The sequence below is a fragment of the Pezoporus occidentalis genome, unplaced genomic scaffold, assembly GCF_034315485.1.
Source record: "Pezoporus occidentalis ecotype Australia unplaced genomic scaffold, CSIRO_AGI_Poc_V1 ctg359, whole genome shotgun sequence".
NCBI lineage: Eukaryota > Metazoa > Chordata > Aves > Psittaciformes > Psittacidae > Pezoporus > Pezoporus occidentalis.
Window position 1 is genome coordinate 54792 of NW_026915581.1, and position 22556 is coordinate 77347.

Here is a 22556-nt window from a genome sequence, read left to right on the forward strand (position 1 = left end):
GTTGCAGAATCATGAACGAAAACAGAATTCTTGTGTGTGATGCGAACATTTTATTTAGTACTCATGCAAATATTTCCTTCTGGGAAGTATGCTGTGATTTTTTTTTTTTTTTCCTTTTTTTTGGTGTGTGTAGATTTTTTAAATTTTTATTTTTTTTCCCCCTGGATATACCAGAGGTCATCCAATCCATGTCTCGCTTGACTGCATGTTAAAGGTTGATACAAGGGTTTTGTCAAAGGATTTTTCCTCTGGGGAGGGAAGATGTACAAATGTGTTGGAAGAGGGTCGACTTTTTCTTTCTTTGCTCCACAGTGTGATGGGCTGATACTGAAACGAAAGGCATTGAATATTTTGATGTAGATTGTGAGCTTTTTTTAAGTGAAGTAGTCATGCTAAGACATCAGTCAAAAGTAATTAAATATGTACTTGAATTTTGTGGTAGTGCTGAGCGTGTAATCTGGAATTAGATGTTTTATAAATAGTGGTTTTGCTGAGCAAAGTAATTCGGAACCATGCACTGCAGTATTTGAGGAACACTTGATTTTATCATTAGTCTTTTCACTAAATAATGTTTAGCTAATATTTGACATGCTTTAGGATTTTGTTTTTTCTTTTTTTCTTAATGACTCAATGATACACACCTTAAATAAGAAAAAGGTATTGCTTCTGTAGAAGTCAGCAGAATTACTGCCATGTTTAACACAAAAAGCCTTTTGCCTTAGGCCTAGATGAACATTTCAAGCGCTTGCACTGTTTAACCAAGTCCTGTCTATTGGTTTCATGGAGCACCTTTTAGCTTCTGAAGTATCAAATGAAGATTTAATTGTAGCTGAAACCTTACCTGTTCTGTCTGTGAGTCACTTCACCCAAAAATAATGTGTCACAACTGTGTGTCACGCCTTGATAGTATATTCAAGGAAAGCTGTGCATATTTCCTAAAATAAACAGGTATTTGTCCTTTTTCCATAAGCCTTTTACCCTGATTCTTTTTCTGAATGCGTTCCAAAGCACCAGATGTTGAACACTCCATGGAATGAAAAGTAAGTCTGTGTGCAAAAGTTTGCTGAAGTTAAAGGGCTTCTTTTTAGCTGTGATCCAGGGTGGGCTCTATATCTATCTCTGATTAAGAGACTAGAAATCAGAAGAAAAAAAAAAACAATTTCTTGTTGCCCTTTTCCCTTCAGTGTTACAACTCTGTTGTTCAAATACTGTTTTCTCATTAAATTTGCTAAACCTTTGTCATGAAATGAAGAGATTAATACTTGTTTACTGGCAGACACCATGTCTCTATGGTTTAGTTTGATGAAGTTGAAAAGCAAGGATGGTTCCAGTAACTAAGGTATAATACAAACCACTACTGCTACCACCAATAATAATAATAATAATAAGGGAAATAACAAGGGAAGAGAAAACAACTGCTCACCACCCACCGACTGATAGCCAGCCTGACCAGAGCAGTGATCTAGCCCCTCCGGGTAACTGCCCCCAGTTTCTATACTGGGCATGACGTGCTGTGGTGTGGAATACCCCTTTGGCTAGTTTGGGTCAGGTGTCCTGTCTCTGCTTCCTTCTGGCTTCCCCTCCTCCCTGGCAGAGCACGAGACTCACAAAGTCCTTGGTCAGAGTAAACATTACTGAGCAACAACTAAAAAAAATTGGTGTTATCAGCAGTGTTCTTAGGCTGAAAGTCAAAACCACAGCACTGCACCAGCTACTAAGAAGGCAAAAAATGACTGCTACTGCTGAACCCAGGCCACTTCACAATGAACACAAGAACTGGAATAGTAACTAGCACTGAATTAAAAAAGGAAAATTAATCTAGAGCTTTTAAGAGGCATTTATTTCCAGCCTCATTATAGCTCTTTTGGTTTTGTACCAGATTGGTAAGTGTAACACTATAATCTATGTTTTATATTCTGTTCTTTGCAAACCCAACTTTAGGTTATTTGAAATAATGTTGCTGCTGAATAGACTTTCTGTTCCAGTGCCTCTTCACAAGGATCCATAATTGAGGATATTGAGATCTGGAATAAAGTTAGCTAACAAAGTGTGAGGGGCAAACAATTACGCTTTTGGCAAAAGTTACCTGCAACACATTCAGCATTTCAGGCAGGGTCCTAAAAAGCCATATGCATTATTTTTTTCTATATGTTTTGCTAATATATTTTAGATTATATGTATGTTTTACAGCAGTTTTTTCCTTTACTAATTACTTCAGTAGTTCTTAAGATTGGATTTTTTTGGGTAGCAGTGCTCAGTTCTTCTAGTAATGTATCTCCTGGTGTGATTCACTGTGAACTAATTACTTAACATACAGTTCATCACAGCAATATATTATTTCCACTGCTTCAGACACCTAACTGAACAAATTAAAGCTGGAGTTCCATTTTCAGCAACAGCATCTAAGCATTATGCCTGTATCTACAGTTAATTTTTTTTTTCCTACTTAAAACTGACAGTGAATTAGTATCCCTAAGATATATCCTTTTGTCTCCTTCCCAGTAAGTTTTTTATTTATAATACAGTTGCCTCCCATTTCATGCTTAGCATCCAAGTTTTAACCTTTTTTCCACAAGTATATGCTCCAGACTTTAATTGCCATTTGATTATCTTTTTGTTTGAAGTTGGGTTTCTCTTCTCTTTCTCCCTGTTCCTGCCCCAAATCTGTTACGGCTGTTTTCATGTCTGAATTCATGCAGCTATAATCAAACTGTTCTCTGGGGTTTCCAGGATTCTTTTTTACTGTGTGAGTCACATCAGTGATGGCTCTTACTTTGTCCTGCTGACCTCTTTTAGTAACTGTTGACTGTTTTCCCTGTTCCAGAGGAATGGGAGGCCTATTACCTAAAGAAGATAGAATTTGTTATATAGAACATGTGAAGGGTTGCCATCTGCAGGCTGTAATCCTGTGTTCTGACAAACATTTCACTGTGCTGCACAAAAATGGAGGAACTGAAAAATTGGAAAATCTAATGTTGGTTGCCCTCTTAAAAGAAGACAAAGCTAAGCTTACTTACAATGATTAATGATCTTGGGAAATTTTTTTATTCTACCTTCAAGCTTTATTTATGGAGCTATTTGGATCTTTAATTATACTTTTTGGAAGAGGGGCTATTTTTAATATTTGTACATAGCCTGCTTGGTGCCTTTGTGAACATCTCCATATAAAAAACCAGAGCAGTAGGTTGATATTCTTTCTCCTGTTACATAAACTCTCCATTTATATAAAAGGGTTTCTGTCTGTGTTTTAATTTACTTGCGGTACTTACTTTGGACATTATGTTTGGAATGATTGCTTTAGGAAATTGGTGGCAGAAGAATGGCCATTTTTGGTAAATGTGATTATTTGGTAAAGGTAAATATTTTAGAACCAAAGAGTCAAGTTATTAATTTTCTTGAGCTAAAATATATGAAATCAAACGGGTATTTTCAGTTGGAAGTAATACAAAGGAACAGGCCTGAATTTGATAGCAAGAAAGGACAATTATATTGTGCATCATGGTCTAAAAGAACAGTATGATGCATGTGGAAGTTCGTCATTTCATTTTGCTTCTAGTATGCACATGGTCATGCCTGTCTTATGAAGATCCTGTGAGTATCCTCAACATCTTGTAAAGCTTATCTAAGTACACTGATAACAAAAATTAACAAAGCTACACAATATTATCCTTCTAGAATGATACAGCAAGAATACCCAGCAGAAAGGAAAAATCTATCTCATTAAGTACAGCATCTCTTGTTATGAAATAAAGCGTCACGTCTAAAATGGAGAAAACTCCTGACTGATCAATCTGTATGCAATGGTTTTAGTTGGGTTTGGTTTTGTAGCTTAGGGTTGGTTTGTTTTTTTTTCAGTTAGCCCTTTGCTCTGTCATTGTGTTTGACCATCTCCTGTTTCTGTGAAGTGATAATGCATAAGCAGGATTACTTGGCCTTCAACTGGAAGGTGGTATTGTTGATCTTGTGATGTACCCCCTTCAGAAAGAGCCCAGTGTGGTACAGTGATGCTTGGAGGCAGATGAGGGGAGGTGGGCATGAGATAGAAGTGATGGGAAATAAATGTGATCAGGACATTCAGATTCCTCTCAAAACTCTGAAGGGCCCTTGGGAAATGTTCACGAACTGGAAGGAATACATCGGAGGAAGGCTAAAAGCTTAGCGGATAAGGTCCATATGTTTGTTGTTTTACTTTGAATGATCAAAGACTGATTCTTACAGAAGGATCTTCTAATAAATTATTTGTATACCTCTTAGGCCTTCTGAGTTGTCCAAGGAGGTTAATACACGTATAGCTTGTATAGCTGTACGGAGTCTGGGTAAGTGCTGTTTAGGCTGTGTTCCTTTCTTGAATAATTGCTGTGAGCAACTTCAGGTCAGTCAGATTTTGGTGGGTAATGTAGGTAATTCCTGAAATGGCTTTTTTCCCCCCTCTGAATCAATGTGGATCTAGTCTCCTGTAAAGCCTCTTTGCACAACTGTGTTTAATAGCATTGTGCCCTTGGTAAGGAATTAGTCATGGTATGATTTTTCACATCATAATAAATTACATTCTGGGACTAATCTCTGAAACAATTTGCATGCAAAAATAACAGTTCAGGCTTATGGTTGGTAATACTCTGCATTTTTTTTTGGTTATTTGCTCCTTTTTTCCTTTCTTCCACTTTTAAAGTGCTTCTTTATAACTGCCATCTGTATGCTCATTCCTATTTTAAGTTTTTCCTTTTATTTCCGTTGCCTTTTAAACTCTTCCTGAGTCTTTAAGGTCTCCCATCTGAGTACAGACATTGAAATAGTGGCCTGACTTTTGGATGTGTTAAGTGAATGCAGAGCTTTCTCATTTATTCAAATTTGAACTGATCAGCCCTTTGAAAATGAATGAGATCAGTCTTGTCTAAAGGAAATGTGGAATTGTGAAACTGAGATAATTTAAGTAACCCAAGTGACCCATGGTCTTTAAAATGCTTTCTGCAATCAAGAAAATAGAATAATGATGGAGTCGTCACAGCTTTAACTGTGGTAAAATCAAATTATATGAACTTTAGGCCAGTATCCTGAGGGAACAGGGAGCTAACAGACTACACAGGCATAGGGAAAATACTTAGGCATAGGATCCCCTGGCCTTGGCAAGTAAGGAAACCTGTGTGTAAGACACAACAGCAATAAAAGGTAATGATCAGTTGTTTGGAAAGGTTGAAGTGGGACAGTCTGCAGAAGGGAAGAGACATGATCGATTCAGTTGTAGGTACACTTGTGCCTGGCCTCATACCTTGCATGGTGACCTTGGACCTCATCACTACAGCTGGTTTAGGCTATCCCTGGTCACTCTCACCAAACCTGCTCTGTTCCTCATGCTCAGGTACTGTAGGATTAAACCCATTAATATGGTGCCTTGCTGTCACCCCAGCTCCTGACTAACTGTCCCTTGCAGGGCAGCCACTTTTGCTTGCTCCCTGATTGTTGTAGCACATCTGGGGCAGGGGCAAGGACCTGAGCTGATGTGCAGCTCCTTGGCCAGCTGTAGAGGTCCAAATGCAGCTTCTCACAGCTGTACCTCCTTAGGCTTATTACTCAGACCCATGGCTGCACAGAGCAGGTAAGCACAGTTTATCTGTAAGAGCAGGTAAGAAGGAGAGGACACTTTAAGAACATATGTAACCGAGTTGTGTTTTTTGGGTTGTTCTTTTAACTATGCATAGACACATGATAGTATTTCCTCAAACCTGCAGATGAGGCTGTTTCCCCTTATTCTAGTTTGCAGTACTACAAACTCCTGGAAATCTCTGTGATAAACTATTAAAGTTAATCAGCTGGGATCTTAGAGAAGAGCAATTTAGAGTTTTTATCATCAGAGCTGCTTTTCAGGCACGTCCAGAAGTAAAGTAGATCAAGCATTATGTGAACAGCATTTAACTTCCTTTTTGTGGGGCTAAGTGAGAAAATGGAAAACAAGCATGTGTTGTATGTAGAAAAATATGCCTGTCTTGTAATGAGTAGCTCTGAGATTTACCAGTCTCCTTCTGTCTCCCTTGCTCTCTCTCTGATACTGATAGTGATAGACTGCTCTGGGAACCTCATGAACTGAATCATTAAAACAAAACCAATCCCCCCAAATTCTCCAAGAAACAAACACTACTCCCCATCTCCCCCCCAAAAACCCAACAAAACCAAAAAACCCCACCCCCCCAAAATCCAAAACAACACCCCCCCAAAAAAAAACCAAAACCCGACAAGGAAAAAAAAAACCCAACCCACTGCAAAAAGACCCCCAAAAAGAAAACCCAGAACCAGAAAACACCACAGATCTTTGTGTCTGTTACTTTCCTGATTTCGTCAGATTATTTCCTCTTTCCAGATACTTCCTTCTAGCTGGGGGACAAATACTGTAATTTATTTTTGGTCTGCCAGCTGACTTTGAGTTGGGTGACAGGATTGTTCTAATGCAACTTACAGTTACATTTCTAGTACCGGCTGTACTAGCTACAGGTGTATCTTCTGTCACAGATGTTTAACAACAACAAAACCAAAAAAAAAAAAACCCAGAAAACCAAAACAAAGCAAAAACCCAACCAACCAAGACAAAACCTGTAAGTGACAGCCCATGGATAGCTCAATAAATGGTGTATATATAGTTCTCTCTCCCAAAACTTTTCTCTGGTGATATGCTCTTCGCTGCTTTTTCGCAGCAGAACCAGAAATATATGTTGGTTCTGTGTCCTTTCTTCCCTTGAAAAGATCCCCACACTTCCACCCTCTTCAAAGGTTCTGCAGTGCTGCTAAAAGTACAGTTTTATAACCAGCTTAATCTGGTCTGAGAATGAGCTAGCAACAAAACAACTAATCCTGCACTATCCACCAGTTTTGGTTGTTCCTTCTTTAATGATGGCTGGAGACTTGTGTGGCTGTGTAATGTGTCACGCTAGTTTGCTAATCCACCTAAAAACCCTTAAAAAAGGGGGGAGAGGAAATCCCACCTGAGAAAACCTGACTGTTCATTTGATGAATAATCTGCTCTAATGTGTGCATGGGTGTGAATGTGCTAAGGGTAGTTTGAAGAGAGGACACAGGAATAATGCAGTCAGATTTGAAAAGAACAAGATCACTCTTCACTCTTAAGATATCACAGTATTTATATAAGCTTCTCTGCTTGTGAAACTGCATTATATCCATGTTTATGCATTGGAGATGACAGAGAAGCTGAGGTTTAAAATTTGAGAAAATGTCTCATGAAAATACAGGTTCTATTTATTGATTTCAGTCACGATGATTCCCGTAAAGTGAGCTCCTCAAGGGAGCTGGTCAGTGGGAAGCATTCCCACCATTTTCTATGCTGCCATTTGAATGGAGAGATCACTCCAGAATTATGAGTAGTACAGTCAAAAGTATACTTGGTAAATTAGAAGTTTTAATGGAGAAGGTTTCAAGGTTTTTCCACAGAAGTTCATTGCCAAATGATGGCAGTTTAGCTGAGAGTCAGTTTAATGTGTTTGCTTCCCTGCTTAAAGATGGTCTTACAGGGCTTGTATCAAAAGGAAGTTTAAGATGCGTTCTCCTTTAACCATTAGCAGGTCCAAGGACTGAAAGCAAGGTCAGAGTGTATTTGTGAGACACTGGGGTGTTTTCCCAGGGAAGTCATATCTTGCAAGTGTTTGATCTTGAGCGAACAGTGTAACATAAATAGCAAAGTATCTGCAATTTGAAGCGTTACCCTGTCCTGAAAGTAGCAAAAATACTGGTTCTGCATGACTTCTGACCAGGCTACTGAGTCTGCTCTTGTAGCTTGCCTTTGCCTCGTTACATTTTGGTTTATAGTTGCTCATATGTCACTCACTACAATGCAGAACCTAAAAGCTCTTCATCCCTTCATCTTTCCTTCCTTGCCTACAGGATTACAGGCTGTAAGAACAGACTTCAAGAAGGTGCTTAGATGGGGTTGGTCTTGTTCCATTCTGCTTTAATATCCTGTCAAAAGCTACTAGAATTTCACCATAGCATTCTGCTTTAAAGACCTCCTACAGTTTCTAACTAAATCTTTTCCATATGTTTTCTCTTACCAGTACTAAAATTCACCACAATGCTGCTTTTTGTTTGGGCATTTTTTGGGGTGTCGTTGCCTGCTGTGTCTGTCCATCCCACCCCCCAAAACTGGTTGGTGTTTTTTTTTATTTCCTCTCAATAAACATTCGGAACTCCTGTGCATGTAAAACAGTATTTATTATCTTGTCTGTATGTAAAAAAATTTTGTTTGTCTTGGCAATTTTTTGGCGTTATATATACTGTACAGAGAAGTTGTCTATGCTGTGTCTCTGACTTAATTTCGTCTCTCAAACTGTACGTTGCAATTAAACCTCTTAGTAGTTATAATGTTTGTTTATTCACATCTGTGGTTATTGATGGCTGGGTAAGTTTGTGCAAGCTCTTGTCTGTCAGCAACATGTATGTGGCTTTATCTTCATTGACCTTAACTCACCCTTTTTGCTGCTTCCATTCCCATTCCTGAAGCCACTGACTTGCTTAGTTTCTATAATACTCTGTTGTGGTTTGAAGTAACGCATGCTTTCAAAAAAGCCATTAAATGACCCACTCTGGTCCTACTCTAATCTTTTCTTCCATTTGGATCAGTGTTTCTCGGATGAAGGTGGTGAAATATGACTGTTGAAGCATGAGATTTCCTGCACTTCCAATATGTGTTTGAAATTACACAGAAAGCAAGGACTCAAGAAAAAGCTACAGCATGGAGCAGTGGAATCATCCTGATAACAGAAAATAAGCAAAGCTTTATAGTTTTAATGAGGTGTGAGTTATATAAGTATACTCCATTTTTCTTATGGTCTGGGTATAAGAAAATATAAAACTGTCAGTCTTATTTAAACATAATTGCATCTTTTGAAAACTGAAAATGGTGCAGTAGTTTAAAAACATTTTTGGCACATTATCATGTCCATTCAATATTCTTGGACTCACTGCCTTGATTTTTGTGATTTTTTTTTTTTTTTTTTTTTTTCCTTAATCCTAATTTTTCAAGGCAGACACTTTCAGGTCCCAGGACGGGATCTTTTATGTCATGCTGACTCTTTTCATAAAGAACAAAATAACGTCTCTTATAGAAACATTTCACTTTAGGAGCCTGGAGAACTAAGATGTAGCTATTATTACAAACCCCTTTCTCATAAGCTTACAAGTCCTTTGTATTATTGGCACCTAACTTTATCATGAGTCTCAAGTAATGCTATTTTTCTCCCCAGATCTGGATTTAATGAACTTTTTATAGCCATAAGAGTATTACTAAAAAAATACTTGACTGCTACTTTTTCTCCTCAAAGTGGTCAAGTGATTTGTTTTCACACTCATTCTCATTCCCTGGTAAATTTACAAGTTATGAAAGACTGCATATGTGAGAGCCTAGTGTTGATGGCTCTGGGTCATGCCTGAGAAAAGGACTGAGCAAAGGTTTTGAGCTGAAGCTGGGAGGGGAATTGTTTTGGTGGGCTTTGGCAGAATCAGGACGGCATGACCCAGGAGAGCTAGGATGCATATGCTGAAGATGTGAAGTTATTGCTGTAGTTTTAAATGCCATTTCAAACCAAACAAAAGCTAAGCTGTAGATATGGGATGATAGAAGATAAGCTGTAGTGACACCACAAGACATATCCCTGTCAGTGGAATTCCAGTTAAGCCATACCTCAATGTCATTAATCGCATAAAGGCTTAAAGGTATTTCACTTCAAGCACGTTGTAGATAATACTTGCGTAATATTTAAAAACTTAGAATGCAGGCAAAAATAATGTGTTAGTAGGTTTTTGGCTCTGAGTCTTCCAAGTTTTATCACTATGTTTTCAGAACACTCTGGCAATATGCCCAAGTGGTAGTTCTGCACCAGAGTAAAAAGGTGAAGAGAAGTAACTGCTAGAGAGGGACCCAGGTGTTCTCAGTGGGTTTACCTGTGCACTCAGAACATCTATTTATTTTTTTTTTCTCTGCAGATGTAAATTTTTCATGAAACAATAGAAAATTAACTTGCTGTACTAGAGGTCCTTTCAAACTTGAGACAAATTAGTTTTGCCATTGGAACACTTTATAATATAATATTGGTTTTTTTTTTTTTGTTTGCTTTTGTATTTATCCACATAAGCCTAGTGAGTGTCCACATACTATTTCTTTGAATTAGAGTTGTTTTTTAATGTCGGTATCATAAATGCCACAATCTTGCCCACAGTTTTGAATGAAACTTCTTTATAACAGTTTTGGTAAGTCAGGATAATGCAGTAAATTCTTGTATGTTTTATATATCCATTTGTTATTACACAGCATAAAGAAACTTTGCAAACACAGGTGACAAACATATTTTAAACATCCCTCTGTTATTTTCATCTTTATCAAATGGCCAAAGGAGCAGGGATTCACATTCCTTTTTCATGTGGGTGCCTATAGGAAAACCTTGAATAAAAAGGAAAGGTGAAGTGCTCATCAGTATTTTGGCAATAGGAAAGTACAAATTGTTCAAACCGCGTTTAAGAAAGTTCTACTGAAATTAGATGATGAGTTCAGTTATGGCACCACATGCCTTTAAAAAAAGGATCAATGACTCATTGCAGATACATGCAGGCTTTATTTTCAGCTTTCTAGGTTCATCTTCTCTCTCTTTTGAAAATATAAAGGCATCATTGCATTGGCTTTTTTGAAAGACTGCCATGCAGTTACATTTGGCTACTGTCCAGTTTACACAAATGTTGGTTGTGCAGTGGAAAACCTCCAAGTGTTAAGTTACTTTCTGGTGTTATGTGGAGTCCATTGGGAGGAAGGGGAGGGGCAAGAGGAATTTCAGAGCCCTTAGTGATGATTTTAAAATAGTAATTCAAGGATAAGCTTTGCCGTTTGTAGGTAAAACTCATAGTGATAAAACTGGATTAAGGGACCTAGAATTTCATCTTGTATTTGTGATGGGGAAATTGGATAGCTTGCCTTAGTGTACATTATATATGGGTATATTCATAATCAGTGGTGTGCTGAGGCACTTTTTGACTATGTTGAACAGTGTTGCTAATGGTAAGGAACACAGCTTAATTCTTTAACAATTTTTTTTTTTGTCTGGTTGTTTGTTTTTGTTTTACCCTGTTTGACTTCAGTAGTCTTTGTTGAAGGCGCAAACTGATGTTCTACAGTGTGATATCCGAACAGGTTATAAGGGCAACCGACTGCAAGGACCAGGACAGCGCCCTGGTCGAGGCCCTCGTTTCTGGAGGAAGAGGGTCTCCCCGGGATGGAGAGAACTCCAGGACCGCTGGCGCGGTGCGGCGCCGTGCAGCGGTTGAAGGGCCGTCTGAGGGCCCTCCGGCCCGTCCCAAGGTGGACGCAAGAACCGTAGCGGGGCGGTTCCAGCGGCCTCGGTTAACTTCTGCCGCACTCAATAATGGCGGCTATGGAGCTGCCCTGAGCAATGATGGCCGCCCGGCGCGCGCGCGGAGGCCTCCCCGGCGGAGGGCGGGACTTCCTGCGGCGAGGTGCCGTGATGGTAGAGGCGTGATCGCGGCGGGCCGGCGGCAGGCAGCGTCCGCACGGGGCGCGTCGGCGGCCCGGGCCGGGCATGGAAGTGGAGAAGATGGATGAGAATGAATGGAAGTACCATGGGGAAGGCAACCAGAGCCTCGTCGTCTCCCACTGCCAGGTGGGAAGGGGAAGGGGGGGGGGGGATGCGGCGGGTAACGCCTACCCTGCCCGGCCGGGCCCGCCGACCGCGCCGCGCGCTCCCTTAGGGTCTTGGGTCTCCTCAGGGAGCGGGAGAGCCCCGCGCCTCTGCCCCTACTCGACGTGTGCCTTCCCCACGGCTGCCGCCAGGTGCTCGGGCCTCAGCCGCTGGCCCCACTGCCCTCCCCGCCCTTCTCCGCACAAGTTGTTTCCCGTTCCAGTCGCCGGGAGTTGGGGTGCCGCCGGGAACGGGGAGGAGGGAATTGCGCCCGTCCTCTGGGAGAAATTAACAAGCGTTTTCCTTACCGCTCGTGTGGGTTTGGCGGTAGAAGTAGTGGAGGGAAAGCAGCTGATGACTAGACAGCTGTCGTTGGAGACGGGAGCTGCGAGGAAAAGTACTAACAGTTCCTCCTTCCTATCGTAATGACTAAGTGTGACAGGAGAAAGAAACCCGGAGAATGGATGTTTCTCCTTTTGTCACCGACTCTTTCCATACTGGAGGTTGAGAGCACTTGCTGCAGTGCTGAATTGGGACTCCACAATGTAACTTGCGTTTCTGGCTTGGCTATAGACCTCTATGTGAGTCACCACTCTTTTTATCTCTGTGCTTCGATTTACCCTTTGGGTTCTTTTTTGTATGTGTTTTTCTTATTACAGGAAAAAAAAAGTAAAAGAGATTCAATGTGTTGTTGAGCAGTAACTTTAAATGAAGCTATATCCAATCAAGCAGATTCTGTGTCAGTTTAAAAAGCATGTGTTTACTTGACTGCCGTCAGTGTACTCTTGCCCCGCCTGTATGTATATTATTTACCTAGTATACTTGGATACGTGTCCCTTGAAGGAGTTTATTCTTATTCTAGAAAGTACTTGTGCCTATTTTTTGCCTTAAAAAAAATTATTTGTATCTGAAATTCTGGTATGGATTTGCCACAGAATATTTTAGTACTTCATAGATCTAAAAAGCAGTAAAGCCAAAATGAAAATACTGGATTCTTTTGATGTCTGTTTTCTGGATTATAAGTATAAACCAGATGTAAAAAATATTAACAAATACCAAGTCTGAGAAAATGCTGTAAATTGTATAGTACTTTCCCAAATTTAGGAGGGGCACTTCTGTGGCTATTGTTTCTTCCTTCTCTTTCTTAAATATTTTTGTAAAGATACAAAAGAATGCAAAAGGCTTTGTTTCCTGTCCAGGTATTAGCCTTGAAAATAGCAGTTTGAAAAACAGTCACGGGGTGATAGGGGTCAGAAGACGTAATGGATTAATAGCCATGTAATTGTGATACCTTCGAAGACATGGAAGTTGAGGAACTATGCCAGAGATTCAGAATAGTTGCTGAGTGTGTCAGTTCTCTAACAAAAAACTAAAACTTTAAGATAAGTGAAATAGCTATGATCTTTCTTTTAAAGACAGCTTAGAACTAGTAAAGCTTCCTTCTTAGAGCTGTGTCTACTGAAGGCAGGCTTGGTAAAAAATACTGCTCAGATACTAATTGGTTACTTTGTGCCTCTTACAGATAGGACATACTTGCATGATTAATCATCATTCTTGTGATCTGATGTCAAGTCGCTGTCAGGTTTGCTTGAACAGAACAGCAGCATAACTGAGGCAGTGAATTTCATTTTAGCTAGCCTTGCTTAATTTTGTATCTCTTCAGCTCATGTTTTTTGTCTACAAATGCTAGTGGGAGGGATAGTGATTTGATTGTGGCAAGGGAGACATGAATGAATGCTCAGATGTAAGTGCCAGGGTTGTAATTGAGAGGCTAGCATGGAACTGTGTATGTGCTCCCTTTTGGTGTGCAGTGGTATTTTGGAACTTGGGGGGAGGTGGTCTCTACCACTGTAGGTCTGAGCCTCTCCTTGCTGCTTCTGGAAGATCTGAGAAGTATTAAAAAACAAAACGGCAACAGAAAAAAAAATAAATTAATCCCTCTCCTTCTGGAGAAGAGGCACTTGCCTTTTGTGAAGCAAGAGCCAGGGCGTTTTGTTTCAGATCCTGCCCTCTGGACTCCTCTTTGAGGCACTGATAACAGGTACTGCGTAAGGTTGTGTATCAAGCACAGAGGGTTTTTGTGCTGCAGCGAGCGGGCAGCCTGAATGAATGCTCTTGTTCTTAGTTGTGTGGAGTGTGACCGGACTGGGGGTAAAAAGGGAGGGGGACAAGGCATGCATCGTCAGCTCATGGTGCTCTTGTGTGTTTAGGGCTGTGCCTATTCTTTCGGTTTGCGCCGTTCATGGTACCTTTCCCTGTAAGACATGATTGTAATGTGTTGTTAATCCAGAGTTAGTATAGTACCAAAATCTAAAAACTTGGTCATAGAAAAATCACATGCACAAAAAATAGCCCTGCTGGTGATGAGCTGATAAGCCTTAGACACAGGCAACATGTGCCACAGGTTTGCCTGACAGTTAGACGCTGGCATCCTGTGGAACATGCTGTGTTGTTTTGGTGGAGGCATTGTAAAGGACTGTCTTAATGTGCTCTTTCCTCTTACTGGTTATTAATTAATCCTGCAGAATGCAACAGTAACAAGAGTTTCCCTGTGTGCCTGTGCACCTGAAGCCTGCAGAAGGCTGTGTTGAAATCGCTGCCAAGTGCATCTCTGTTCCTTACTCATCCTGTTGAGAGGACTGAGACAGGGCATGGTGTAGTTAACAGGTCTCTGCTTTCGGTGATGGTTTTACAGTTAATTTAATCAGTTTTTCAGTATTTAGAAAGTGATCTGATGAATAAAGATGGAATGCCTGCCAAGCATTTTGTTACCATTGTTATCTCTGCACACTTGCTTACTTGATGTGTACTCAAACATCTGCTTTCATGGATTTTTAAAGTTTCACTTTTGATGAATTAAAATTCTAGGAGACTTACAGTATTATGTACGAATTTCTCTGTTGATAAAGTTGTTTTTTTTGCAGCCATGACTTAATCCAAATTAAAACTGAATTGTAGTCTAAAAGCCTTTGTATAGTCTTGCAGCCTGCTGAAATCCTTCAAGTAGGAGATGAACTAAGATGGCTTTTCTGCCTCATGATGTTAATGAGAAATACAACTGGCAAATCTGTTTGGTTCCTAAACACAGCACTTGAGGTGTTTCTGAGGATCACTCTGAAGTTCACAAAAACCGCAGGTTTGTTCAGGCTGTATGATCCTTGCCCATTGGTTGCAATATTGAATACTTGATTAAATCATAGTATCCTCTTCAAATAAATAATGTATTTGCCACTCTTCGCACCATACAGTGAATTGTGTGGTTACTTGTACTTGCTGAGAGATGCAAAAGGTGCTGCAGTGCAGGTACAGCTCTAAAGAGCTCCAGAGAAGCACCATCACAAACAGCTAGATGATTTAGAAAGGATGCTATTTACTCCCTGTGATTTTATTGGAGTGTTGCTCCTCCTGTATCAAGTTTGGCTTCTGACTTAGAAAGGGCTAACCCAAGCTTTCCCTCCTCCTTTCTACTCTTTGGCAGCAGAGAGGGCTCAGAGGAACTGCTGTAGGACAGTTACCTTCATGTAAGCTTTTGACTCTTTATAAGATGGAGATATCTGTTTGTTTGTGGTGGGTTTTTTTTGTTGTTTTTTTTTTTTTTCTTTCAGAAGTGAGTTTCTGAAAGTGGAATAGTGAGTTAACATCTACAAATGTCTTGATTTCAAGGAAATATAGGACAGATTGCTGAGTATTCAGGTAGGGGAAAAATACCAAAACACTAGTTGCTGTTCCTTGCAGGTATAAATACAATAGCTTATTAACCATGGCTTTCTCTGAATACTGCTCTGATTTAAAATGTGACCAAGTTAGGGTGTCTTAGTTCTTTCACAGTGAGAATTTATAAGAAAAGGTAAGGTGTGACTTGTATTGATTGAATTTTATTTTGACTAATGGGAAAGGCATAGTTTTGGTAAGACTTCATTGAATTTAAACATTTTTGTATCCTTGAGGAGGTTCTTCTGTTTAAATTCCAAACCTGAGTTAACTCTTACTTCTGACAGATTTCGTGCTCCGAATGGACCCAAAAGACTCACTAAGGCTATGTGATGTAGGGAGTTTTGCATCTTGTTCTGTAGAATATTCTGGAGGAAGCAAAATGTACGTGTGAATCAGTTGAACCAAGACTCCGGCATGAACTTTCATGAGGATTAAGGGCCATTAAAACCTCCTCTGTCTGTTTCTGCTACTTTGTGGGGCATTTCTTTGACCTGGTTTCTCCAGCATTGGGTTCTTTTGGGGTATGTCTATCTAAATGTTGTCTAGTAAAAACCCAAACCTGCATACTCTTTGCCTACTTGGACTGATGACTAAACATGATGTATTGCTTTGTTCCTTCTTTCCTAGTTGTGATTGCTTTTTAATTTTTGAATTTATTTATTGTAAGCAAGTAGTGGAGCTTCTTCCCAAATTTACTGAAGAAGGAGCTATAAAAACTAGTTGAAAAGCCAAGTGTGCAATCACAAGCAGCTATAAAAACCAGTTGAAAAGCCAAGTATGTAATGAGGGTGTGTCATCAGTGGAAAAGAAAGGAAGAGATGTCTGGCTCCCTGTAAACAACAATTAAGTTTTTAGGAACAGGAGGCAATCGCCACTCTGAGTTGGAATTTGGGGACCCTTTGTGGCACCTGTATGAAACTGTTTCCTCTTGTCAGCCTTGGTTAACTGATACTTAAATACACATCTGTGGTCACTGGAAAAAAAAAAGGAAGACACTTTTGTATTTGGGTCTTTGACTAAACTGGTGCAACTGTGACTGTAGATGTCGTAACTAATTGGACTATACTTGAGTACAGTCTACAAAGGTGTTACTGTAAATGAAGAATTAAAACATGTAAGCACTTCCAGTTCTGTGGATTAGCTGCAAAACTTTTTTTGACGCTTCTCCCCTTCCTCCCCCCTGCCCAATGTCAACAGCTTGAGTCAACACGTATAGAATTTGAATTCCATAATGGGATTTCAATCCATGTTGCAGTAGTGTTGTTAAATTTCCTTTTCCCTTAGCTTTTCCAGGTTGTTGCACTGAAAGGAAGCTCTGAATGCAGCGAGGTTTAGTAGTAGTAGTGCCTTTTGTAAAGCGAAAAGGGAGGTGGCCCTGGGTAGCAGGGCTTACTGTAGAGAGGAAAGAGAACAGGAGGGTAGCAATTAAAACTTTTATCATATTAGTGATACTAGGTTCTGTAGATGCAGATGGGAAAATGTAGCATGTGCATGGAAGATGGGAGATGGAAACACTGCAAGTCTGAGGTCTGATACTCTTAATGTGATACACCAGTGATAACATAACTGTAACAGCAGCAACACCAGTCTCCTCCCCCCATAGTGTTTTTTTCAGAGCTGTCTTGTTTTGCAAATAACAGAGTTGGAGCAGATTTGTCTTCTGGTGACTTTCTTTGGAAATTCAAACTCTGCTTTATGCCTGCCTTTTTTTCTGCCTTCCCCTCCTTGTGTGACATCTGAGACTGCTGAAGGTTATGCAATGAAAATGTTTTTCTGACAAGCTCAGGAGGTAGTCTTGATTAAAAATGGTTTGGTTTTTTTTTTTTTCTGTTTGGTTTCTGTGCTAGCTCAAACTTGAATGAGTTTCTTTTCACAAGTGATGAGATCAAGTTATCTACAAAGCTTTCTTTTTTTTGTGGTTTTGGTTTTTTTTTTTGTCATCTTTGGTAAACTGCAGTGATGGAGTTCATAACTTTGCCTTTTCTGTACTGCACGTATATCTTCCCTTAGTCGACAGCAGTAGTGGGTTGGTTGATTGGTGAAAGCATCTTGGCTAACCCATAAAATATAAAGGAGTGGTTGGTCTAATAGTATATTTTAGTCACTCCTTTGGTTCTTTCCTCCCTCCCAACCTTTCACTGGGTTTATTTCTTTGCCTCACTGTATTATTTCTGAGACTCACAGTAATGGTGTTTTGACCACCTGGTTTGCTCAGGAGCAGAGCATTTGATTGAACAGTTGCCCAAGACCGTTTCCCAAGTTGCCTAAGGTCTCTTCTAGGTGAGGTGTCCAGGATGCTGGGAATTCCTAACATGTTCTCACTCTCCATTTTATTACTTAACTTCATTCTAACCCCTCTTACTGTTTGGACATTTTATTGCTGCCCTTCCTAATAATATTTTCCTGAAGCACGTTTCCCAACATAACAGCAGCTGACTAGGTAGCTTGATGCTGAAAAATATCTGTTGTAGATAGGCAGAGGTTTAGAGCAGCTTAAAGGAAGAAAGCTTAGTACATGTTTTCATGTTCTTGTTGGTATAACTCACCTGTGTGACACATGGATGAGGTGTTTGATACACTTAAATGGTAAGGACCAGATTTTTTTTCATGTTTGTTTTCAACAGCTAGGTTGTCGGGGACATCTGCCATGTTACAGAGACTGTAGTAATGTATGCTGAGGGCCAGGCATCAGTAGGTTTATTCATTCTGTTCTCTCTTTAGTATGTGTTTCCACCTAGTACCGGGGTGTATCACCTGATATCATTTCAGGTATTGTGAGTAGGAGGCTTAGCTGAAGGGCAAACATTTCCTTCTCACTAATGGCTACTGCAGTTGTAAAATTCTAGCATTGGTACCATCTACATATTGCAGGGTTATAAAAAGCTTAGCTGTAAAGTGAAACCTGAGATAATGCTTAACTGTTGTGGGATTGTAGATCATAACCTAGAAGGGAAAAAAAGTGGAATGAGTACCTGAAGTCTGATGCAAGCTGTGAGCTCTGTGCTAAAGAAATCAAGTATTGTGGTGGTGTTTGCTTTCAAATAATGGTTTGATACTGAGTGGTCAAGCCAGGTGCTGTGCCAGAAATCCTTTATTCATGTGAAGAAATCAGAAGTTTATTCTTCAGGGACTCCTGTGGTAAATAAGAGTATTGTTCAGGTTTTTGAATGCTTTCTTGCATTTTTGTGTGAGCAGTTGCTAAACTTCCTCCATACTGGCAGGAAGTGTATCTTTCCTCACTTTTTGTGTGGTCTTACCCGCCTCATACAGATCAAAACTGGGTTGGGAAACAACACTTATATATAATATTACTCTGTGTGCTTCATTCAAAAGATGCAAAATTTTTCCATGAGTAGCTTATTTCCATCTCCCACATCCCTCCACATTGCACAGGATGTTGAAACCCTGGATATGGAGACCTTTAAACATGTTTTTGTTGAGTATTGTAAAGGTAAGCTTTTATTGAAGTGCCTGGGCAGTGTGGTGGGCATGTTTTTACTGAGCTTTATTAATTGAAGAAGGAACTCTCCCTGTGCAGCTGGCTTTTCTGAGATGTAAAGATGGTACCTCTTTGTCTTTTTGCTTCCTTCCTAGAAGCTGCATTTTCTGAAGAAAAAGCCATTGTTTTCTGTTTAAATCCCTCAAACTGGAGTTGAAATTGAAGGGGTTGTGAAATATAAATTTGGAATAAAGTCAGAATAATTCTTTTAGTTGGCATATAGTGCATGCAGCTCCAGTGTGCTGCTGCAGAAATAGCTTAATGCCAGCCAAGTAATTCCGTGGTTTCATATTTAGTACCATTGAAATTGTCATCAGTTAGTATTTGTGTATCGCTGCATTCAGGTAGGGCTTGAATAGCACTTCAGTGTAATTGAACCCTTCTCCCTCATTTTGATTGAAATTTAGGTATAATGCGCTTTTTGTAGGTGTCATTGCTGTACTTTGTTTATAAATCCACAATGATTATGTGAACAACTACACTGGTGATAGAAGGTTTAGCATACTTAGAGCTGTCTTTGGTAAGTTCTTGAGAGCCCCTGAGGTTCAGCAGAAGACAATGAATTAAACAACCGGTTCTTACTGTATAAAGGAATTCAAGAGCCGTTACAGGCACCATTACTAAAAGTAGTTGACTTTATATCTTCATTTCCTTAGGTAATAGTTGGTGGTGGTGCGTGTAATCGGATGCAACAAATAGTATTGTAGGGAAAGATTTGTTACCAGTCTTTGAGAGTGTTTTCCTCCATGTTGTTTATGATTGAAAGTCCCTGACTTGAAACCAAATGTGGGTTCTCTTGTTCTGCTTGTATATTGTGTGCCTTTCAAAATAAATGTATCAACAACATAATAGACAAGTAGGCAAATGTAAAATTGCATGTGGTGCTTAGAAAAACACTGAGTTTTTAGGTACCATGGTTTATGAGGCTGTGGAGTGAGAGAGGTGATGGGTTCCCTTTTTGGACTAAAAAGTTGCTTCCCAAAATGCCTTGTTTGTAGTACCAGTAGATCTTGCTTATGTGAACAAAAGTTAGTGTCAGCTAGATGAAAATCTTTTGTAGTTACACCGGGCTGTTGCAAAACTAGATATTACAGTAACACTTTGCCTCTAGACAAAAATAGTAAATGCATGGTCTTCAGAATAATAATAGAGTAATAACAAATGACGTGAACCTGCTTATTTGGAGAAGCAGAAGCTGAAGTGATATTTCCCAGGCTTTGTGTTTGGACAGGCTAATTCTTTGTATTTTCATACAGAAGCTTATTTTAAAACCGTGTGAGCTGAGGTGGCAACAGGAGAAGGAAAATACACATCTTTCTGAACTTCTTCTAAACAATTTTACTAGCATTTGAGCTTGCTTGTATACAAATTTTCCCATTTCTGTCACTGCCACCAGCTTTTACACAGATTTTTTTTTTTTTTTTAACACTGTAGCAGAGACTGAGACTTTAAAAAACCTCAGTTATGCAAACAAGGTTTTTCTCTGAAGGGGCATATCAAGATTATAGATTTGCCCCAGTGATGTTTAACCTGTGAAAACTCCAGGAGGCCCTCATGGCAGCTTTTTTATCACAGTGAAGCTGAGCAGACATTTTTGGTAAATATGAAACCCATATCAAACATCAAGCTGTGAAGAAAAAAATGTAAGCTTTTATCCTGGTTTCATAGTGCTAATATTGAATCCAAAATACCTGTATTGATGCCAGTTATATATTGGCCTAATTTCCAAGGAGTACACTGCATTTAAATTTTAAAATAGCTATATTAACTGCTTTGGAGAAGAAAAACTCTTGCTGATAAATTTCTTGGGGACTATGATGAGCAAATTATTTTTTCCCAAGAACATTGGCACACATTAATGGGTGTGCACACATCTGTGTGTCCTTGTGATGCCAGTGACATCTCTGAGGATGTTTTCACAGCCCCTCCCACAGCTGCTTCTCTCCTTATTAGCAATCACTAATTTTCAGTTATGGTTTAACCCAAACAATTGTTTCATGATAGGGTGCTGAAGAAGTGTTTGCCTTTCTTGGTGGGACTGTAAGCTGAAGGATCATGCTCCTCCAGAACATAGGCTCCTGATTATGTCATCTCAGCAGCCTAGTGACTGAGAATGTGTTTTGAGAGACACAAGTTTTGGTATCCTTGTTGCTATTGTTTGTTTTGAGTTGTCTGTAACAATTGGAAATGGGTTTGTTGTAGCCCAAGTATGGTCTTGGGCAACAGTAAGAACCTTGTTTTGTTGTCTGTTACAGAACTGCTGTGCTCCATGTGAGAGTCACAATTTTTTTTTACTTGGAGAGTAAGAGTAGTCATGTTTGATAGTCTGCTTTATTTTTCATTTCTTGTCACTAACTGGATATTGAACATACTTAAAGAAAAAGGTCTGCAGGATTTAAAAAAAAGAGGTAGAATTCTTCCTTTGAATTCACTATTGTTTCTAGCTTGTCTTCTCAAGGTGTGAAGCCTCTTACTGTTTTATCTGTTACATTTGCCTATGTCCATGCATTGCTTCTATTTCTCTGCTTGATTTTTGCAGCCTGGTTTGTCTTGGTTTTGTTTTTTTGTTGGTGGTTTGTTTCTTTTTTTGTCTGTATGGGACTATTATCCAATCAGCTAAACACTGATGGTGGTAGTGTATTGATACAAGTATGGTTAAGCAGCAGAAGGGCTTACAGAGGGGAATGCAGAGAATGACATTTAGGGAGCACTAGGATCTAGTTGATCTGATCCTCAAAGTGCTAAGGAGTAATGACAACCTCTTAAATAAAATCTCTTCTGGATTTGGGCCATTCTCATACAGGTAAGCTTGTTACATCTTTGATGTCCAATCTGTAAATATATATATAAAAAAAAGGCATTTAAGATAACTGACAAAACCCTCGTGGCAACAGCCACCGACAACATTTCCAAGTAAAGAATCAGTCAAGTGAATCAGTATTGCAATAGCATGAAATATGTGGGCCAATATTTTCAGTGGCAATAATTCTGAAGCAGTAGGTGGTTTTGGTATCTAATGGGTTAACCTTTGTACTGTGGCAGTGGATTCATGTAACAGTGTACTGAATTGCACTAAAGGACGGACCTAGCTGAGAACTTCCCCTAAAAAAAGTTTTGGTGGTGTGTTTTTTGTTCTGTTGTGTTTTTAATCTGATAATCTAATAGCTTTACTAAGGCACAGCATGAGCTGGCTGGTCAGTGAAAAGTTTTGTTTGACCTTTGCTCTGTTTCCTTTTGACATCTTTAGACAAGCAGTGTGTTCTTCTTTTGCTGTATATAGTTTTGGTCATTTTATCTCAGCATGCCTCTTCAGAAGTGATTTGGTAATGAACAAAATACTATGGTGCATCCAGCGAGAGCAATTGGATTTTCCAGAGCTTGTTGGTTGGGAAGCGAATAATGGATATCTACAACACTCCTGAAATGTTACGGAATGAAGCTTCTGAGTTGATGAGAAGTTATGATTAGATCCCTCCATCACTAATCAGGTTGCTTATGAATGTTTAAAGCTGGGGATCCAAACCATTGAAACACAGTAAAAGTAACATGGAGCATGCAGGCTCGTCAGACCTGAGCTCTGTTATCCACCTGCAATGGAGGTCAGAGCAGGGTAAAGAGAGTGTCACCCAGCAAATTTGTCAAATCCAGGGGATCATAATTAG

The 22556-nt window shown here is 39.6% G+C and overlaps 1 protein-coding gene across 1 annotated transcript in view; it reads left to right on the forward strand.

Annotated features, from left to right (window-relative positions):
* The first annotated feature begins 11424 nt into the window (after nt 1-11424).
* Nucleotides 11425-22556, forward strand: part of IPPK (inositol-pentakisphosphate 2-kinase) — a 30957-nt gene continuing 19825 nt past the window's right edge. Inside the window, exon 1 of the mRNA XM_062630677.1 lies at nt 11425-11663. Coding sequence (XP_062486661.1) covers nt 11583-11663 — 81 coding nt within the window. The 5' untranslated portion in view covers nt 11425-11582. The remainder of the gene's footprint in view (nt 11664-22556) is intronic.